Source organism: Trichosurus vulpecula, chromosome 8 (genome assembly GCF_011100635.1).
Source record: "Trichosurus vulpecula isolate mTriVul1 chromosome 8, mTriVul1.pri, whole genome shotgun sequence".
Classification (NCBI taxonomy): domain Eukaryota; kingdom Metazoa; phylum Chordata; class Mammalia; order Diprotodontia; family Phalangeridae; genus Trichosurus; species Trichosurus vulpecula.
In genome coordinates this window covers 74,283,812-74,300,254 of record NC_050580.1, presented here as the reverse complement: position 1 = coordinate 74,300,254, position 16,443 = coordinate 74,283,812, and the positions used below count along the sequence as shown (strand labels likewise).

Here is a 16,443-nt window from a genome sequence, read left to right as displayed (position 1 = left end):
TGCCCATGACCCATGGTACAACCATCAGTGATTTTCTTCCCTTTCTATGTATAGGCAATAATATATACACACATATACATAGTCTAGACTTGTGATTTTATGGGTGTGGAAAAACCTTTTTTTTCTACCAATGCAGATTATTAACTCATCTCTAATCTCTATCACTGTCATGAAGAGTTACTTGGGGCTCTGAGAAGTTGTGACTTGAGCATGGCCACATAGCTATTATGTATCAGAGATAGGTCTTGAAACTAGACCTTCCTCACTCTAAGGCCTGTTCTCTATCCATGATATTATGCTTCTTTTCATAAGATAATAACTGTTGCTGCTGCTGCTGCTACTACTGTTACTATTACTCCTACTACATTACTTTCCTAAGGGGATTTGAAAGCAACTGGATTCATGACATATGAACACTGGCATATCAGGAGCAGAGAGATTAATTGGTCAGAAAAGGAGGTACAAAGGCAATTTAGGTTGAAAGTCTTTACCCTCCATATCCCTGGGAATGAAGTTCTGGCATCAGCATGACTTTAAGATCCTTACCCTACCTCCCCAAGCTAGGAACTCCCTTTGTTTTGACACCTCCTTCCCCCTTTGTATTAGAAGAAAGCATAGCTATCCAACACAGTTATATATTCAACACTTTATTTGTAATCAGGGTTCCAATATCCCCACCCTGCCCCCCATGTACACTTCTTAGGTTATTTCTTCCCACCCCCTTCTGATACTCAGAATCCTTTTCCTTTTGTCTGCAACACTGATCCTGGCCAATGGCCCTATCCCCTGTCTCCCTCTGACTTTGTCACTCCTCTCTGGGAAGTCTACGTATGATCTTTTCCTTCATCCTCTTAACCTAACCTCTTTCAGCCTCAGTTTTCTCATCTGTAAAATTGGCATAATAATTGTACCTACCACATAGGGTTACTGTGAAGATCAAAGAAGTAATATGTAAAGTGCTATATAAATGCTAGCTATTGAAAGTCTTTTCCCAATCCTCACCCTATTCAGGAAGAAGACATCCAGAAAAAAAGAGGGGAACTAGATCTTCTGGATTCAGAGGAGATCCTGGGGCTGAGTCAGGCATGGACCACATAGATTTTCAACACAAACACCCCTCTTTCCCTGAACTGTTCATCTCTTAGCTCCTGACCAGCTGACACCCAGTATCACAGTCATGCTTGATTCGCTTTTCCTCTCTCTCAAAATAGAAGCCATACAAGTGAGGGCTGGAGCATATCTTTCCCAGTTATTTTACAGGTCCATCCATAGTGTGGGCACAGATTGGGCACCTAGTGCTCCCAGAAGAGGCATAGCCCTTGGCATTGTCCCACACCTCCAAGCCCCAATTGCCCCCTCTCTCCTTCCCATCTGAACAGAGATTCCAATTCCATTCCTCTGGGTTCTGAGGGGAGTGAGCTACCATCTACTCCAGAAAGGGAACCAGTCTTTGCTATACTGAGTTCAAAGGTGTCCTAGGGATTGGAGTGTCCCTTGGGTGTAATCAGGGCCCACCCAAGCAACTACCTTGGGGAGATGCAGTGAATAGGTATCTTCTTTCAACCTAAGGAAGCTGGAACTTGGAGGGAAAGAGAAGAGAGGCTTGGAATGGTTAGAAGAGAAGTCAAATCCCGATGTGCCCAGAAAAGTTCAAGTAAGGGCAGGGAATCTAGCACCCTGGCCCGGGGGATGGATACAAGAATATTTTTAAGACAGGTGTCAGGGATCACTGGGACTTCCCACAGTACTGACACCCAAATCCTCTGAAGGGAGTCTGTGGATGTCGCCCAAACACTTTCTCCATTCACATGTACAGATCTGGAGATACCCCTAAATAAACACCCACGTGGGACCTACAGGGACCTGGGGACAATCCCAAAACTTTCTCCTCTTGTCTTTAGTGCCTCCTTCGCTCTGGGGGTAAAGGAAAGCTCTCAGACCAGACTAATAGTCATTTCCTTCCACCCCACCCAACTCCACTCTGCTTCCTGCTCGCCTTACCTGCTGTAGTTGGAGCAGCTGCAACCGTGGGTGTCAGAAGGCGGGTGCCAGGGTGCCAGGGTGCAGGGTTACTGGCATGCCGATGTCTGGCCAATTGTCGCAATCAGAGGACTCAGCTTTGCTCCCGGGAGCGGCAGGCTCTGTCCATGGTAGCTTGCCCCGACGCGCCGCCCAGTTCCCCGCGGCCACCGGACTGGCTGGGAGCGAGCCCGGCGCGTCTCTCCTCACTTATTCCCTCCCCTCCCTCCCCTCCCCTGAGTAACCCTCCTCTCTCCTCCCCCTCCTTGTTCTCGTTTTCTTTTCCCCTCCTTCTTCCCTTGCCTCTCCTACCTTCCCGTTTCTTTCCCCTCTCTCACTCTTTTCTCAACTCTTTGCTCCCCTTCTCTCTACCTACTTTTTTTCTCTTCCTGTTCTCCCATTTCTCCTCATTCTTTCCTCCTCTCCCTTCTCTCTCCCCTTATTTCTCCTTTCCTTCCTTCTATCTATTCTTTCTTGCTCCCTTCTTTCCATTATTTCCTTATCCGCCTTCCTCCAATCTCTTCTCCCGCTCCCCCCACCCCACCATCCAATTCCTTCTTTTTCTCCTTGTCTCTTTCCTTTTACCCTTGTCTATACTTCTGTCCCCTTTCTTCATCTTCTCTCTCCTGTTGCCATCTTTTCTTCAGCCAAACTGGCTTGCCTTTCGAATTTCCTGTAGCCCAGACAGTTCAGGAGATGACTTTCAGAGCATGGGCAGGTTGGCATTCAGGGAAGGGCACTGGCTCATACCCTCTGCTCTCACACACACACACTCTGCCCTACACCTTCCAGGATATTTTTTGGATCCCTACAGACAACTTCTTTAAACCTAACTGAATACCTGGAGTCCCCTCTTCTGAGCATGTTGTGTGAAGGTGAAGCATCGCAGGCAGACAGACCCATGGAGACATACATTCATATTTACACATTAACACAAATAAACTATAGTCACACAGGCATGGTCAGGATTGGAGGAGGGCCGAAGGACAAAGGAGAAAAAAAGTGCTTCTTGCATTAGGATTTCAGGCTGCGTTTGCTGACTTAGGGACATTTCGTAGCAGGGGAGAGGTGGAGGGAAGTTGGGAGTCCTAAGCCAAGGGTGGGAGGCAAAATCTTGATCTTGGGAAAATCCTGAGAACCCAACCCTGGTCCCAGAGCTGGATGCTGGATTAGAACAGCTGTCCCCACCCCCATTTATGATTAATAACTTCCTCAGTCTCTATTTCTGCCTCTCTCTCTCTCTTAATCTCTCTCTCTCTCTCTCTCTCTCTCTCTCTCTCTCTCTCTCTCACACACACACACACACGCACACACTCCAGACATAAACGCTCCACTTAGCATAGACAAACACACTCAGATACTGATACACACAGACAGCGACACAGGCAGAGCTACAATTCCTGCACACACACACCCAGGGATTCACAAAATACAGACACGTGGATAAACGCACAGTTTCATATATGGACACACATGCATTTCCATTCATGTCCATAGACAGCCGAATATGAATAGACACAAATGAAGACACACCTATACACACATATATGATGCAGTCGTCCTTGCTTTTAGTGTAGGTGTATGCGCACACAGGCAGGCTGGTGAGCGTGCGCGCGCGCGCACACACACACACACACACACACACACACACACACTCTTTTCTTCTAAATCTCAGGATCCAGTAATTGCTTCTTATGCTACCTCCCCAGGGCTTACTCTGGCCTTTCTTTTCTATGAAGGAATTGAGGACTAAGGTCTGGGGGCTCAGTGATCGGAGCCTGGCCTTAGGGAACTAACGGCTAGTAGGATGGACACCGACAGGTTTGTGGAGGGATATGTCGGAAGCAGGAGCTCTCTTATTGTCTCAGTAACTGCAGTAACTGGACCAGTCCAGGTCTTAGCCAGCTATCCCTGGCTCACCTTCTTAGGCTATTGCACAGTTGGGAGCTGCCAGTCTTCTCTGAGAATTAGCGTTGCCCTCGAAGTTTTTCCCCTTTCCCTTCTAAACACTCCCAGAAACACACATTCACTACACATCTCTCAAGTAGGTAGCACACAGACACACAGCTAAAAAGGTTCCTTTTCCAGACACACACACACACACACCAGGGAGACAAGCAGCTCGGAGCTATTCCCACTTACCCGAGTGTGTTTGAAAATATGCAGGAAGACACACACACACACACACACACTCACACACACACACACACACTCACACACACACACACACTACATGCCACATAGACGCACAAACTAAAGATATTCTCTCAACCTGACACATTCCCTACTCTCTCCTATGGAGGAGGATATATAAACACACAAAGAGACACAACTCTCCTGGAAACACACATACGAATTTACTTTTGAAAGGGCTTGGGTCGGTTTCTTTGCCGCCTCGCTGGACGGTTGCCATGTCTTACCATCTGTCGCCTTATATTCCTTTATTTGGACGGCAGTCATCTAGCGAAGAGGTTGTGAGTCTGAATCTGGAACAGATCCCCTGCCCGAGCGGGCAGCGCCTACCCCTGGGCCCTGCCCAGCTTATCCCAAGTCTTAGACCACTCCCCGGCTCGGAGCAAGGGGCTCAGATCGAGCCTGAAAATCCAGGTGTGAGAGCACGTAGGATGGGAACTAGACCTTGTTCACTGTGTGATGATTATATGCCTTTGAGGTACTTTATGTGTTAAATAGATTTGCATTTTAAGGATATGTGTGTGTGCGGGGGTTAGAGTGGGTCCGGCTTCTGTACATTGCTACTGTCCTCTTGGGTACCAGGAGTCGCCACTGAGCCACCTCGAGTGCTTCAGAAACAACCCGGAAGGAAGCAAAACTTAGGGGAGGGTAAAGAGGGAGCAGTGTAGGGGCATGCTGAGGCAATGGTCCGGAAGGAGGCTGTGTTCCGGGACCTGGTGTGTGGGCAAGAGGTGGAAAGCAGGTTGTGGGTGTGAAGGCCGGGTGTACAGGATGGGGATGCGGGACACCTGTGTGTGCGCGGAGAGGAAGGGGGACGGCTGTGTGCATAGATGAGGAAGCCCTCTGGTACTTGTGCATGAATGTAGCTGGTATACTTGGTAGGGCAGGAGGAGTATGTTCAGGGTACATTTATGAGCTTGAGGGATGTGTGTGTGTGTGTGTGTGTGTGTGTGTGTGTGTGTGCTCGCGCCCGCGCGCGAACGCAAAAAAGGGGGATGACTATGAAAACAAGTATGTGAGAGGGTTGAAGACAGTTGTGTTTGCACTGAGCTGGTGTTAAGTGCTAGGGGTGTATTTGAGGGGGGCGGGGTGTGAGTGTACGGAGAATGCGTATGCCAGGAGGGGTGTGTGGGGAGAGAGCGGCTCTAGCGGGGTGGTCGGTAGGGGAACCATAAGAAAAGGAAGTGTTTCGGCTTCCCGGAGCCCAGTTAGTCTCAAGTAGATAAATTGAAGGGCTTGCAGGGTACAGCCTGGGCACTTGAGTCTCTGGAGACAAATTCGAGCCCCCTTATCCTTCTCAGCCTCCAACCTTGAAGGTGCCATCCCTGTCCGGCGTGTAAATCCTTCCTTCCCACTCTCTTCCTGGAGGCAGCCAGGTCCCTTGAACTTGGCCTTCCTCACACCTTGCAGTGTGAATTAGAAACCTAACAATGAATACGGCCTCGGTATATACACTATTTATTGAGTTCCTGTCCCTGAATATACAACTTGAATGACGTTACACGGGTTTTGTTCCCCCGCACGGAGATACACAGTGTCACACACGGGTTTGTTTGTTTTTTCAAATTCGAACAAACTTTTGCACACACAGACTCCAGCTAAATGGGATAGGCAGAGGTCAGAGAACCCACCCACTCACTCCCGCCGGGAACTTTTAGGGCTGAGGAGGAAAGATGAGCTGTGGTCTCGGGGAGCGTTATACTCAAGCAAGGTGTCGCCTCCTCAGACTACCTTGGGTCCGGAAGACCGAGCAGGAATTGCGTCTCCAAACTACAAGGAGGAGATCGTTCCCCGAGCTAGTCCCAAACTGCCGGTCTGATCAGTTATTGGGACGCGGTTGCGGGCGTGGGAATGGGGGTGGGGGGGGGGGGAGAAAAATGGGACTGGGTAACAACTGTGAGAGCGGAGCTAAGGGGAAGGGAGGGAGACAACAAGGATTACAAAGAGAACGGGAGGGAAGCTGAATACATTGGGAACAAGTCTTAAGAGTGGAGAGAGGGAGACACATTGTACAGACAAGGCTATGAGGCCCTTCCAGCACCACGCACCTAGCCTAGACAGTGTTATATGGGTCGATTTTCTTTAGTTTAACCCTTGATGTACCAAGTTTCTAAGAAAATGAGGAGGCGGAGGAACAGGGGGTTTAAAGGGCTTTCCCTCCTATGCTCCTCCCAAATACTTTTAATTGTACTCGTAGTCGTAGTCCGAGGACTCTTCCCCGGACAACGCCCTGGGACGGTCCTGGGTGGCGCCTTCCCCCTCCCATCCCAGGGAAGCCTCCCCTTCGGGGGGCAGGCCGTGGCGAGGCTTGTCTTTGCCTAACCGCTCCTCCAGGCGGATAGTGTCGTAGAGGCCCTTGGGTGACTCGTCCAGAAGTACGTCCTGCTCGGAACGGGAAGGCGTCATATAGCAGACATTGCGAAGGAGCAGAAGGACCGGTGCGTAGAGCAAGTTAGCTAGGCCCATGCCCAGGTTGAGCTGTGGGAAACCGAGAGTGTGTACGATCTGGCTGGCCACAATGGGCCCAAGGGCGTAAGCTACGGAGTAGGAGATGTCTGCGATGGCGTAGACGCTACCATAGACGGAGACGTGTCGCACATCCACCAGGAAGGCAAGGGTGGGAAGCAGCGCGGTGTCTACGAGCGCGATGCCAAAGCAGATCCCGCACAGGGGCACCACCAGCTGGCCGAAGTTGTGGCAGGCCGGCACCGTGCATGAACTGGCTCCGATGACCACCAGCCCCAGGGCACCATAGAACCATTGCAGGTGGGGGTAGCGCGCAGCCAGCTTGACTGTGAGATAGACGCCCAGGACGTGCGGAAAGAAGGCTGGGAGCCAGGTGAGTCCCATCTCCCACTCTGATGCCCCCATGCTCTCCTTCATCCAGTTGGCGATGGTAGGCTCCAGAAAAGCCAGAGGAATGTTGCAGGTAGTCAGCGCCCCGGCCACCACGGCGATGTAAGGGTCCAGCATGAGCCGGTGGATGGGCGTGCCCACAGGCAAGTTTTCCCGCGCCTTGAAGGAGAAAGGCTTGGCCACCAGCATGAGGAGGAACCCGTCCAGCAGCGAGACCACAGCCAGAACCAGGAAAGGGTACCTCTTCCCTGCGAACTGGTAAAGGATGCCGCCGAAGGGGGGCGCTACTAAGCTGCCGAAACTGATGAAGGCGAGGGCCACGCCCAGGGCCCGGCTGCGTTCGGGTTCCTCCGGGTATTTGTCCGCAATCATGGCAATGCTCGACGTGTCTGCAAAGGCCGAACCGAGCCCTTGCAGGCTGCGAGCGGCGAACAGGGTAGCGTAGTCCTCTGCGAAGGCAAACATGACTGTAGACGCGAACATGACGCCCAGGCCGATGAGCAGGGGCGCGTCGTAGCCCACACGGTCTATGAAGGGCCCGCTCAGGGGGTTCACCAGCAGCTGCAGGATCGCCTTGGAGGCGAATAGCACGCCAATCTTCATGTCCTCGCTCTCTGTCGGGTAAGTGGGCTTGAGGCTGGACTTCGGCGGAGGCGTCGGGGCGCTGGTGGCGTTGGCGGGCTCGCTGGCGTTGCCCGTGGGCAGCAGCTGGCGGTGGTGGTCCGGCAGGTCCTCTTCGCTCCCCTTGTGCATGCCAGCGATGTAGACGGGCACGATGGGTACGATGACCATGTAGAGCATGTTGTCCAGAAAGAGCGCCACGCAGACGATGACGAGGATCAGCCGGCGTTGCCGGTGTGTCTCCTGCAGCGCCGAGCCCAGGCGCCGGGTGCGCTCGCCCACCGCTTCGGACAGTTTCCCCGCGGCCGCTTTGGCCAGCCCCGCGGGAGCCGCCATCCTCCCCCTCCTCCCTCTGAGGACCCCCTGCGGATGCTTCAGCTCCCAGGAGCCCGAGACTCACAGGACATGGGGAGAGGGAGATGCAGAAGCGTCCGGCCTGGCCCCCCCTCTGGCCTCCCCCGCGGGACCGTTCCGCTCTCCGCCAAGCTGTAGCCTCGGAGTCTCAGCCGGCAGTTGGGGCAGGCTCCGTGCCCCCTAGGTGGGCGATGTCCAGATAGTCCAGGGGAGCGCACGGACCCCAGCTTTCTTGGTGCGCCGCCCAAAGCCTCTACCCTGAAGAAAGGATGCTCGAGTCCAACTCGCTTCGCCTCGCCTCGCCTCGCCTCTCCTCGGCCCCCTCCTCCCCCACAGCGAGGGGGCCGTCTCAGGACCGAGCCCCTCGGGTAGAGCGCAGCGCTTGGCTCTCAGTGCTGCCACCGCCCCTGCGGCTCAGGGGGCCCCAGGGAGCTGTGAGCTCTACCGCCACGGGCGCATCTCTGGCAGGGACAGAGACCCTGTGCGCTCTGCCCTCCACCAAGCAGCGCGGAGCCGGCTTTTGTTGCCCTGGGCACAGACCGAGTTGCATGCTTCTTGTTTCTTAACTCTCACTTAGCAATTCCCCCCTCCCCTCTGCCCCCCTCCCTTTTCCATTTTGCTCTTCCCCTCCCCCATCTCTGTCTGTCTCTGTCTCTGTCTCTCTCTCTCTCTCTTTTTTTTTTTTGGCTTCCACTTGGGGCTGTGACGCGGTGAGTTCCGGTCCCCGAGTGGTGCCCGGGTCTGCTTGCGTCTGTTCATTCTAATGCGGCACATGTAGGGGCCAGAGCCAATGGAGGGCCAAGAGGAGAGAAACCCTCCTCCACCCTCTCCCCTCCCCCTACCCTCCCACCCCGCCCTCGGCCTGGCCCCTCCTCCCATCCTCTCTCCTTGGGATTTTAAGCTGGGTAGGGGAAAGGCAGGAGGGAAGGGAAGGCAGGAAGGAAGCATTTGTTTCAAAGGGAAGACTGGACTTCTTTCTGCTTGCCCCTGCGATACCCATAGGGGAGTCCCTCCAGACTGGGGAAGAGGGTGAGGGAGGAAGCCTGGATTGGCTTCAGGGCTTCACAAAGGGGACCTGAGACCAGTGGAGTGGCTTTTGGAAGAGAAAGTGACTTGGTCTCAGGCTCCTGGTCCTGGCCGTAGCCTGAATGATACCATATGCTCCGCACCTTTTCAATACTGGCTTCCCTGACTTGCTCAAGACTCAGCTCAAATCCCACTTTCTATAGAAGGCCTTTCCTGGTCCCTATTCTCCACCCTACTCAATGCTATAGTGCCTTCTTTCTAAAATGACCTTCCATTTCGAGTGTCTATACTATATACATGTATTATAGATGGTATGTATACATGTATTATATAGATGGCATGTATATATGTATTATAGATGGTACGTATGTATTATAGTCTCTATTACAAACATGCATTGTCAAGTATGTACATGGTTTTTTCATGTTGTCAGAATGTGCATCAGAATGTGAGCTCCAGGAGGGCAAGGATAGTAATGTTTTTGCCTTTGTTTGTGACGCCAGTATCTGGCACATAGTAAGCTCTTAATAAATGCTTGTTGACTGACTGACCGTAAGCTTAGACCCCGACCGGGTGGCCTGGAGACATAGAGGTCAGCAACTCCCAATTTTTCTTCCTGCCCAGTGGGACCTGGTGGAGTCTGGTTACTGCTACAGCTGGTGAAGGGACGAGGGTCCTGAGAGATTGGTTAACGGAATTGGTAGCTTAGGGGAGGTTGACCTCTAGTGGGCCGAGATGTCATCCTCTAGACACCTGCCCATATCCCCCTAGGAGCGCCAAGTGGTCCCGAGCTGTGTTTATATCTATATGGATATCCAGCATCTCGGACAAAAGAACGTAGAGCGGGTGGAGACTGATCCGTGGCCCTAACCGTTAGTCCTTGAAGAGACCGAATTTAGCCTGTGCCCTCCACTCCACAACCGATCGCCTAGGGTTTCTGAGCTGCGAGTTTCATTGGACACCGACACCTTCGGTGTCTGGACGTAGTTTCCGTCTAGGTTGGTCGGAGCGGTGGGAGGGCCTTTGGCAACAGGCTGTGGTGGCCAGGCAGGACGAGCTGTACCACTACTGAGATCCTGGAGGGGCTATTCGGCTTTCCCCCAAACTGTGAGTCTGGAAATACATGTGTATGATCGCGCGTTTGTTCAGTCAACAGATAATGACCAAACCAGCCCTCTCCTCAATACCCCAACCCTCTCTGGGTCTGAACTGGACACCTCTGTAGCCCCTGTTCACCTGACCCTTTCCATTCAAGCTTTACCACCCCTACTCTCTCCGCCTGGCATTAGGGCCAGGACCGGGAGCAGTGTGACATCTCAGGTGTCTCATTGACCGAGGGTCCAGGGAGTGAAGGCTGGGATGTCTGGGTCTCTAGAAAGGGCACATCTCCAGGGAACCAAAACGAATTCTTTCGAGAATTGATAATCCAAACATCCTAGTACAGTAGTCCGGGGGTCTGGAGCTCCAGGGCTGTGAGAAGAGCACAGCTTTGGGTTAGTTTCATCAAGTCTTTGTTTCACACTATTAACAAGGAGCACTTTTGTGACGCTTTCTCTGAGCCGCCCAGTTTCCTCTAAATTCACTCCCCTTTTCACTGCCTGCGCACACAACTCATTCAACATGAAATGAGGGTGGCGAGGCGAGAGGTGGGAACTCAAGTCCAGACCTTTAAGGGAACTCCCAGCGTGGAAACTTTCTCCACCGATTTAGATCGGCAACTTGTCTGTAATTTATAGTTTTCGAATTGCCTGGTGTATTCAGAGGTTAAGTGACTTGCCTATGGTCACACAGCCAAACAATCCACATGCATTATTAAACAACTGCAGCGTGCCAGGGACCGTGCTAACCACCGGGGATGAAAACACAGAAGTGAAACCAGTCTCTGCCTTGGAGGAGCTTACAATATCCAAAATAGATACAAGCTGATTTGGGGCGGGGGAGACACTGGGTGGGATTCTATCAGGAAAGTCTCACATTAGTCAGGCATTTATTAAATACTTACCATATGCCAATCGCTATGCAGAGCACCGGGTATATAAAAAAAAGGCAAGAACACGTGTTAGTCCCTGCCTTCATGGAGCTCATATTCTAATGGGGAAGATAATGTAACTTTACATACAAGAGATGGATAGACAGACAGACAGATAGAGTAAATAGAAGTTCATCTCAGCTGGGGGGGGGGGTGGGCTGGGGGAGGAGAAGAGCAGACCTGCAAAGGCCTCTTGCAAAGGTGGGATTTTTAGCTTAGCCTTGAAGGAAGCCAGGGAAGCCAGTCTGTGGAGGTGAGTAGGAACAACACTCCAGGCCTGAGAATTAGTCAGTGCAAAGGAAGAAATGGGAGATTGGTCTTACCCTATGTGAGGAACACCAAGTGGGCCAATATAGTTGGTGTCTCTTGTGCTTAATGTTGAAGTTAACTAGGAATTCTAAAAGGGAGAGGCAAGTATATGTCAGAGGTAGGACATGAACCCCAGAAGTGGATCCCTGACTCCAAGATCTATCCTCTCTAGCACAACATGCTCTTTCTTATTTGACATATCAGAATAATAGCTGGCATTTAGATCGCATTTTAAGGATTGTGGAGCATTTTCCTGCATTATCTCATTTGATATTCATGGCCATGAGTGACATTATTCTTATCCTTTTTTTATATAAAGGAAGCAAAGAAGCCAATCTCTCTAAGTGATTTGTTCATGGACACAAAACTAGAAGATGTTTAATTTCATAGGATCTAAGACTTATAGAGGATCTCTTCTATCCCCTCCCCATTCTGCAGATGAGGCAACTGAAGCAGAGCCAAATTGAGTGACCAGATCCAGGTCATATAGTAGTTAATGAAGTAAAAGAGCTGGGATCCCTATTCATTTAGTTTCTTCTCCTAGGAGGCTGTAAGCTCCTTGGGAGCAAGGACAATATCTAGCAATAATAACAAAGTCACATTCAGAGAGCACTTGAAAGTTTCCAAATTGCTTTCCTCACCACAGCCCTGTGAGGTAGGAAGGTCTTGTAAGTTGTTATATTCCTGGTGACACCCCAAGCAGGGCTAAGTAAGGAGGAGTTCCATATATACTTGTGGACTTTCTTTTGGAAGAAGCTGGGCTGGATGATCCCTAAGGCCCCTTCTTTTTCTTTTCCATGTATTTATTTTATTTTAAATTTGCAGGATAAAACAAGAATTTCTATAACATAGTATAATAAAAAAAGATCATTTCCCATTTTAAAATTTTTAATTTTTAATTTTTTTTTATTCTCAAGGTATCTTTCAATTGGAAAGTTCAATGATTCTGTAACTGCATTATTATGCATAATAAAATTCTTGCTAGACTTGATAGACCAAATTGTTTTTGCTTGAGGTTCTCCTTCTTGGGAAAAGAAAGAAGACTGTTAAGGGAGACTGTTTTTACACTTTAGACTGTCTCATTTTTTTCTTCCTTGGCCAGAGGGGTTTGGAACACCATTAGATACTAGCTCTCAAATTTTATAAAAAGGTATAGGGCAGATAAAGCTCCACAACAACGACCCTAATAGCTAGCATTTATGTTACACTTTGTAGTTTACAGAACTTTATGTATGTTATCTTATTTGTTCCTCATAATAACTCTGTGAGGTAGATGCTATTATTATCTCCACTTTACAGATGAAGAAACTGACCCTGAGAGAAGTTGAGTGGCTTACCTAGATCACACAGGTAGTGAGTGTCTGAGGTAGGATTTGAACTTAGGTCTTTCTCTTGCCAAGTCTAGCACTCTATCTACTATATCACTTTCCTACCTCCTTGCCTTACTTCCCTGGTTAGGACCATCATCTCCAAGCTCTCAAGCCCCTGCCCTGGGAAAGAAGGAAGGGCAAGCTGGCAAGGTGGTACTTTCTGGTTAGATGGGTATTGTTATTCTATGCACTTGCCTGGCTAGCCAGCAACAGTGAGGTCATTGGAAAGTTGGCTCCCAGCCCTGGCCTGAAAGAGATGCACCGGGGATGAGGTGATGGAAAGCACTGAATCAGGGCTAAAGACAGCAGCAGCTCCCCTTGTTGGTGCTGAACCACTCCAATAACATAAGTGCAACAGTCTGGAAAAGAAGACCTCCCCATCCCTCACTTCTGTAGCTGGCAGCCTACTCAGGTGCTTTGCGACATTTCCCTCCTTGGCACTTGGAGGGGCAATGTGAAAAAAAAGCATGATGCTAGGAGGTAGGAGCCCAACTTAACAGCTCTGACCTTGACCAAGTAATAGCTCCCCCTCAGCCTGGATCACCTTAACTGCAAAATGGTTATATATTTATAACATTATATGTAATTATTTATATTATTGCATTATAATGCAGTATTTATACATGTGATATACATGTACTGTTTATAATATATTTGTAATATTTATATTGTTGCATTAAATACGTAATAATAATATATTCAATTGAACCACAAATTAATATTTGTTACCTGAAGCTAATGTTACTTGCCAGGAGGCAGGAGGCTTAGAACAAAGTATAACTTTTAGCAATCATATCTAGGACTGGGGTAAGGCATTGACAGACAATTAATTTCCTTAAGGATAAAGGGCTAAAGCCTTATTATTAATATCTAATTACTTCCTGTGTTATATATTGCCTTGCAGTCCCTTTTAATTTTTGCATTTATTCCTGTTTCCTAAAGCAAATTTTAAGCTTCTTGAGGACATAGGTCATTTCTTTTTCACTTGAATCTCTGAATAGGTCTATAGTACATATCAGATACTCTTTGTATACTTAATGGTTGATTGGTGAGTCATATCTACCATCATCATCTTCATCATTATCAATTCAAATAATTGAATCTTTTAAAATTAAATTTTATTTTGTTTAATAAAAAATTGCCTTTTCTCCTTTTTGTCTCCCCTTACCACCTGCCTAAAATAAAGAAAAACCACAATTCTTCGTTATAAACATGCATTGTCGAGTAAAATAAATTCTCAGATTGGCCATATTTCCCTCCCCCACCCCAACCCCTTCTGTCAAAGTGTCTTAATCCACCCTCAGAGTTCATCATCTCTGCCAAGAAAACCCCAAAGGGGGACATGGAGAGTTGGACACAACTGAAAAGTTACAGCTTAACAACTCCCAGTATCTAGCATTGTGTTGGCATATTGGAGGTGCTTTAATACAGGTTTATTGAATGTAATGGGGTGAATATGTGTGGACCTACAGCCTGTCTCATGATTGAGTTGGTTCCAAGCTTTTTCTGATCCTTACCCTCTTACTAGCCACTCCGCTTCACATTGGAAGGGGCGGGTGAGTATAATACTGTAGCATCAGTGAAGTTCTCACTGCTGTCTCCAGAAGTAAGCTAGATTTCCTCCAAATTTCCTTTAGGAATGTTAACAAAAGGAAATCCCACTGAAGAGGAGAACTACAAAAGAAATAAGGATTTATAGTTATGGGCATGAAACTGACAGAGACATAAAGGCAAGGAAGCTGAGCTGGCAGTAAGACAAGACAGTAAAATCTTTATTTTTCTGTGACCCCATCACTACATATGACAGTGCCCCTAATGGCTCTAAAGAAACCAGCTTCTACCCAGACAGAAATAAGATTGTCTAGGCCCTTGGTGTGGCTTGTTTTGTTGCTCTCCTGATTATATTTTTAAGAGGGAATAACCACTAAAATCCTACAACACAAATTGCCAGAAAATATTAAGAGGTCAGTTAAGGAGAAAATTTCCACACTGAACATAAAACAATGGACTTGTTTTCCCCTTAGGGATTTTTACTTTCAGAGTTCATAATTATTCTTAAGAATTTTGCTAAAAGACCTCTCTTGGTCTACACCTGATTCCTCTTCTCTCCAGATACAGTGGACAGCTTGTCCAAAAGTGGTGGGTGATGGAGTGTCTGTCATGACATTTGGCAAGCTGTCAAATGGAAGAAAGGTTAAAATTGTTTTGTTAGGGAAAGATTAAGCCCAAGATGGTGGAGAGTTATAGAAAGTATGATTGGGGGTTTCCATGAAGAGAAGCTTTCTGTCAGTCCCTCTTAATTCTAGTGCCTCCTCTCTGTCAGGTATTTCCTATTTATGTTGTACATAGCTTATTTGTACATATTTGTATGTTGTCTCCTCCGTTAGAGTGTAATCTCCTTGAGGGCAAGGACTGTCATTTGCCTTACTTTGTATCCCCAGCACTCAGCATAGTGCCTGGCACATAATAAGTGCTTGATAAATATTTATTGAGTACCTGGCTGTCAACTAGAGATTTCAAAAAGTAGAATGACAGGTTGAAAAAAAGCAATTCGAGAGAACACATATGCAATTATGCTATTTAAATTAATGAAGCCAACTTTAAATGGCAACAACATATTAAAAACGATGTACATAGTAGGCATACATATTATATTACATGAATGGGTACCTTGAGTTCAATGTACATTATTAATGGCTACACATGAATTCACATAATAAGCATTGTCCTATAAATAACGAACCCGTTGCTACTCTCCTTGCCAATCCTAGTTCCTGTGCTAGGTCAAGCTAGGGAAAGTTAGGGATGGGAACTCTCTCACCAAGACAGTGCTTCCTGCTTCCAATGGGAATGTACAAAGGAATCATTGACCAACTTTGATTTAAAAAAGGTATGTACGAAAGTTGGGAGGCAAGGCACATAAAGGGAGATGAATACAAAATTCTGCCATGATTCTGTTAAGGTAGCATCAGAAGTACTTACATCAGAAATGATCTGAGGCTTGGGAGAAAAGCTAACTACAACAATTTTTTTTTAATTTTAAAAGATATATGGGACAAAATGAGTTAGATCTAAGAAGGGATAGGGCTGCTGCTTGGGGCGGGTGAGTTGATGATAACAGGTGATGGAGAGAAATGCTCAACTTTTTTCTGTTTTGGTTTTGTTTCTGCTTCTGTTCCGAGAAAAATAATTTCTAGATTAGAAGAGGCAGAATAAAATTGACTAAGAAGACTACATGAGATAAGGAGGGATATAGCAAGAAAGTACTAGCTACCCTTGATGAGTTCGAGTCACGAGGCCCAGGTAAATGACATCTTAGGTTACTGAAAGGACAAAAACATCGGATTGTGGAATGATCTTTGATGCAGCTTGTTGGGGCAGTGGACAGAGTATTGGACCTAAAGTCAAGACAGATCTGAATGCAATTCTTGCCTCAGACCCTTACTAGTTGTGTTACCCTGGACAAACCATCTCTAAGACTCAGTTTGCTCATCTATAAAATAGGATTCAAATGAGATAAATACATATAAAGTGCTGTGCAAATAATAAAGCAGTACATAAATTATTACATATTACAAAGATCACAGAGCACAGGAGAGGACTGGAGAAGGAAAAATGTTTTCCTGATTTTCAGAAAAGGACATTGAGTGACTTATGCATTTCCTG

The 16,443-nt window shown here is 47.9% G+C and overlaps 1 protein-coding gene across 1 annotated transcript; it reads right to left on the bottom strand.

Annotated features, from left to right (window-relative positions):
• Nucleotides 1-6,393: 6,393 nt before the first annotated feature.
• Nucleotides 6,394-8,025, bottom strand: SLC18A3 (solute carrier family 18 member A3). Its single transcript, XM_036769502.1, has one exon. It carries the CDS (start codon nucleotides 8,023-8,025, stop codon nucleotides 6,394-6,396), a length of 1,632 nt encoding a protein of 543 aa, XP_036625397.1.
• Nucleotides 8,026-16,443: the final 8,418 nt, after the last annotated feature.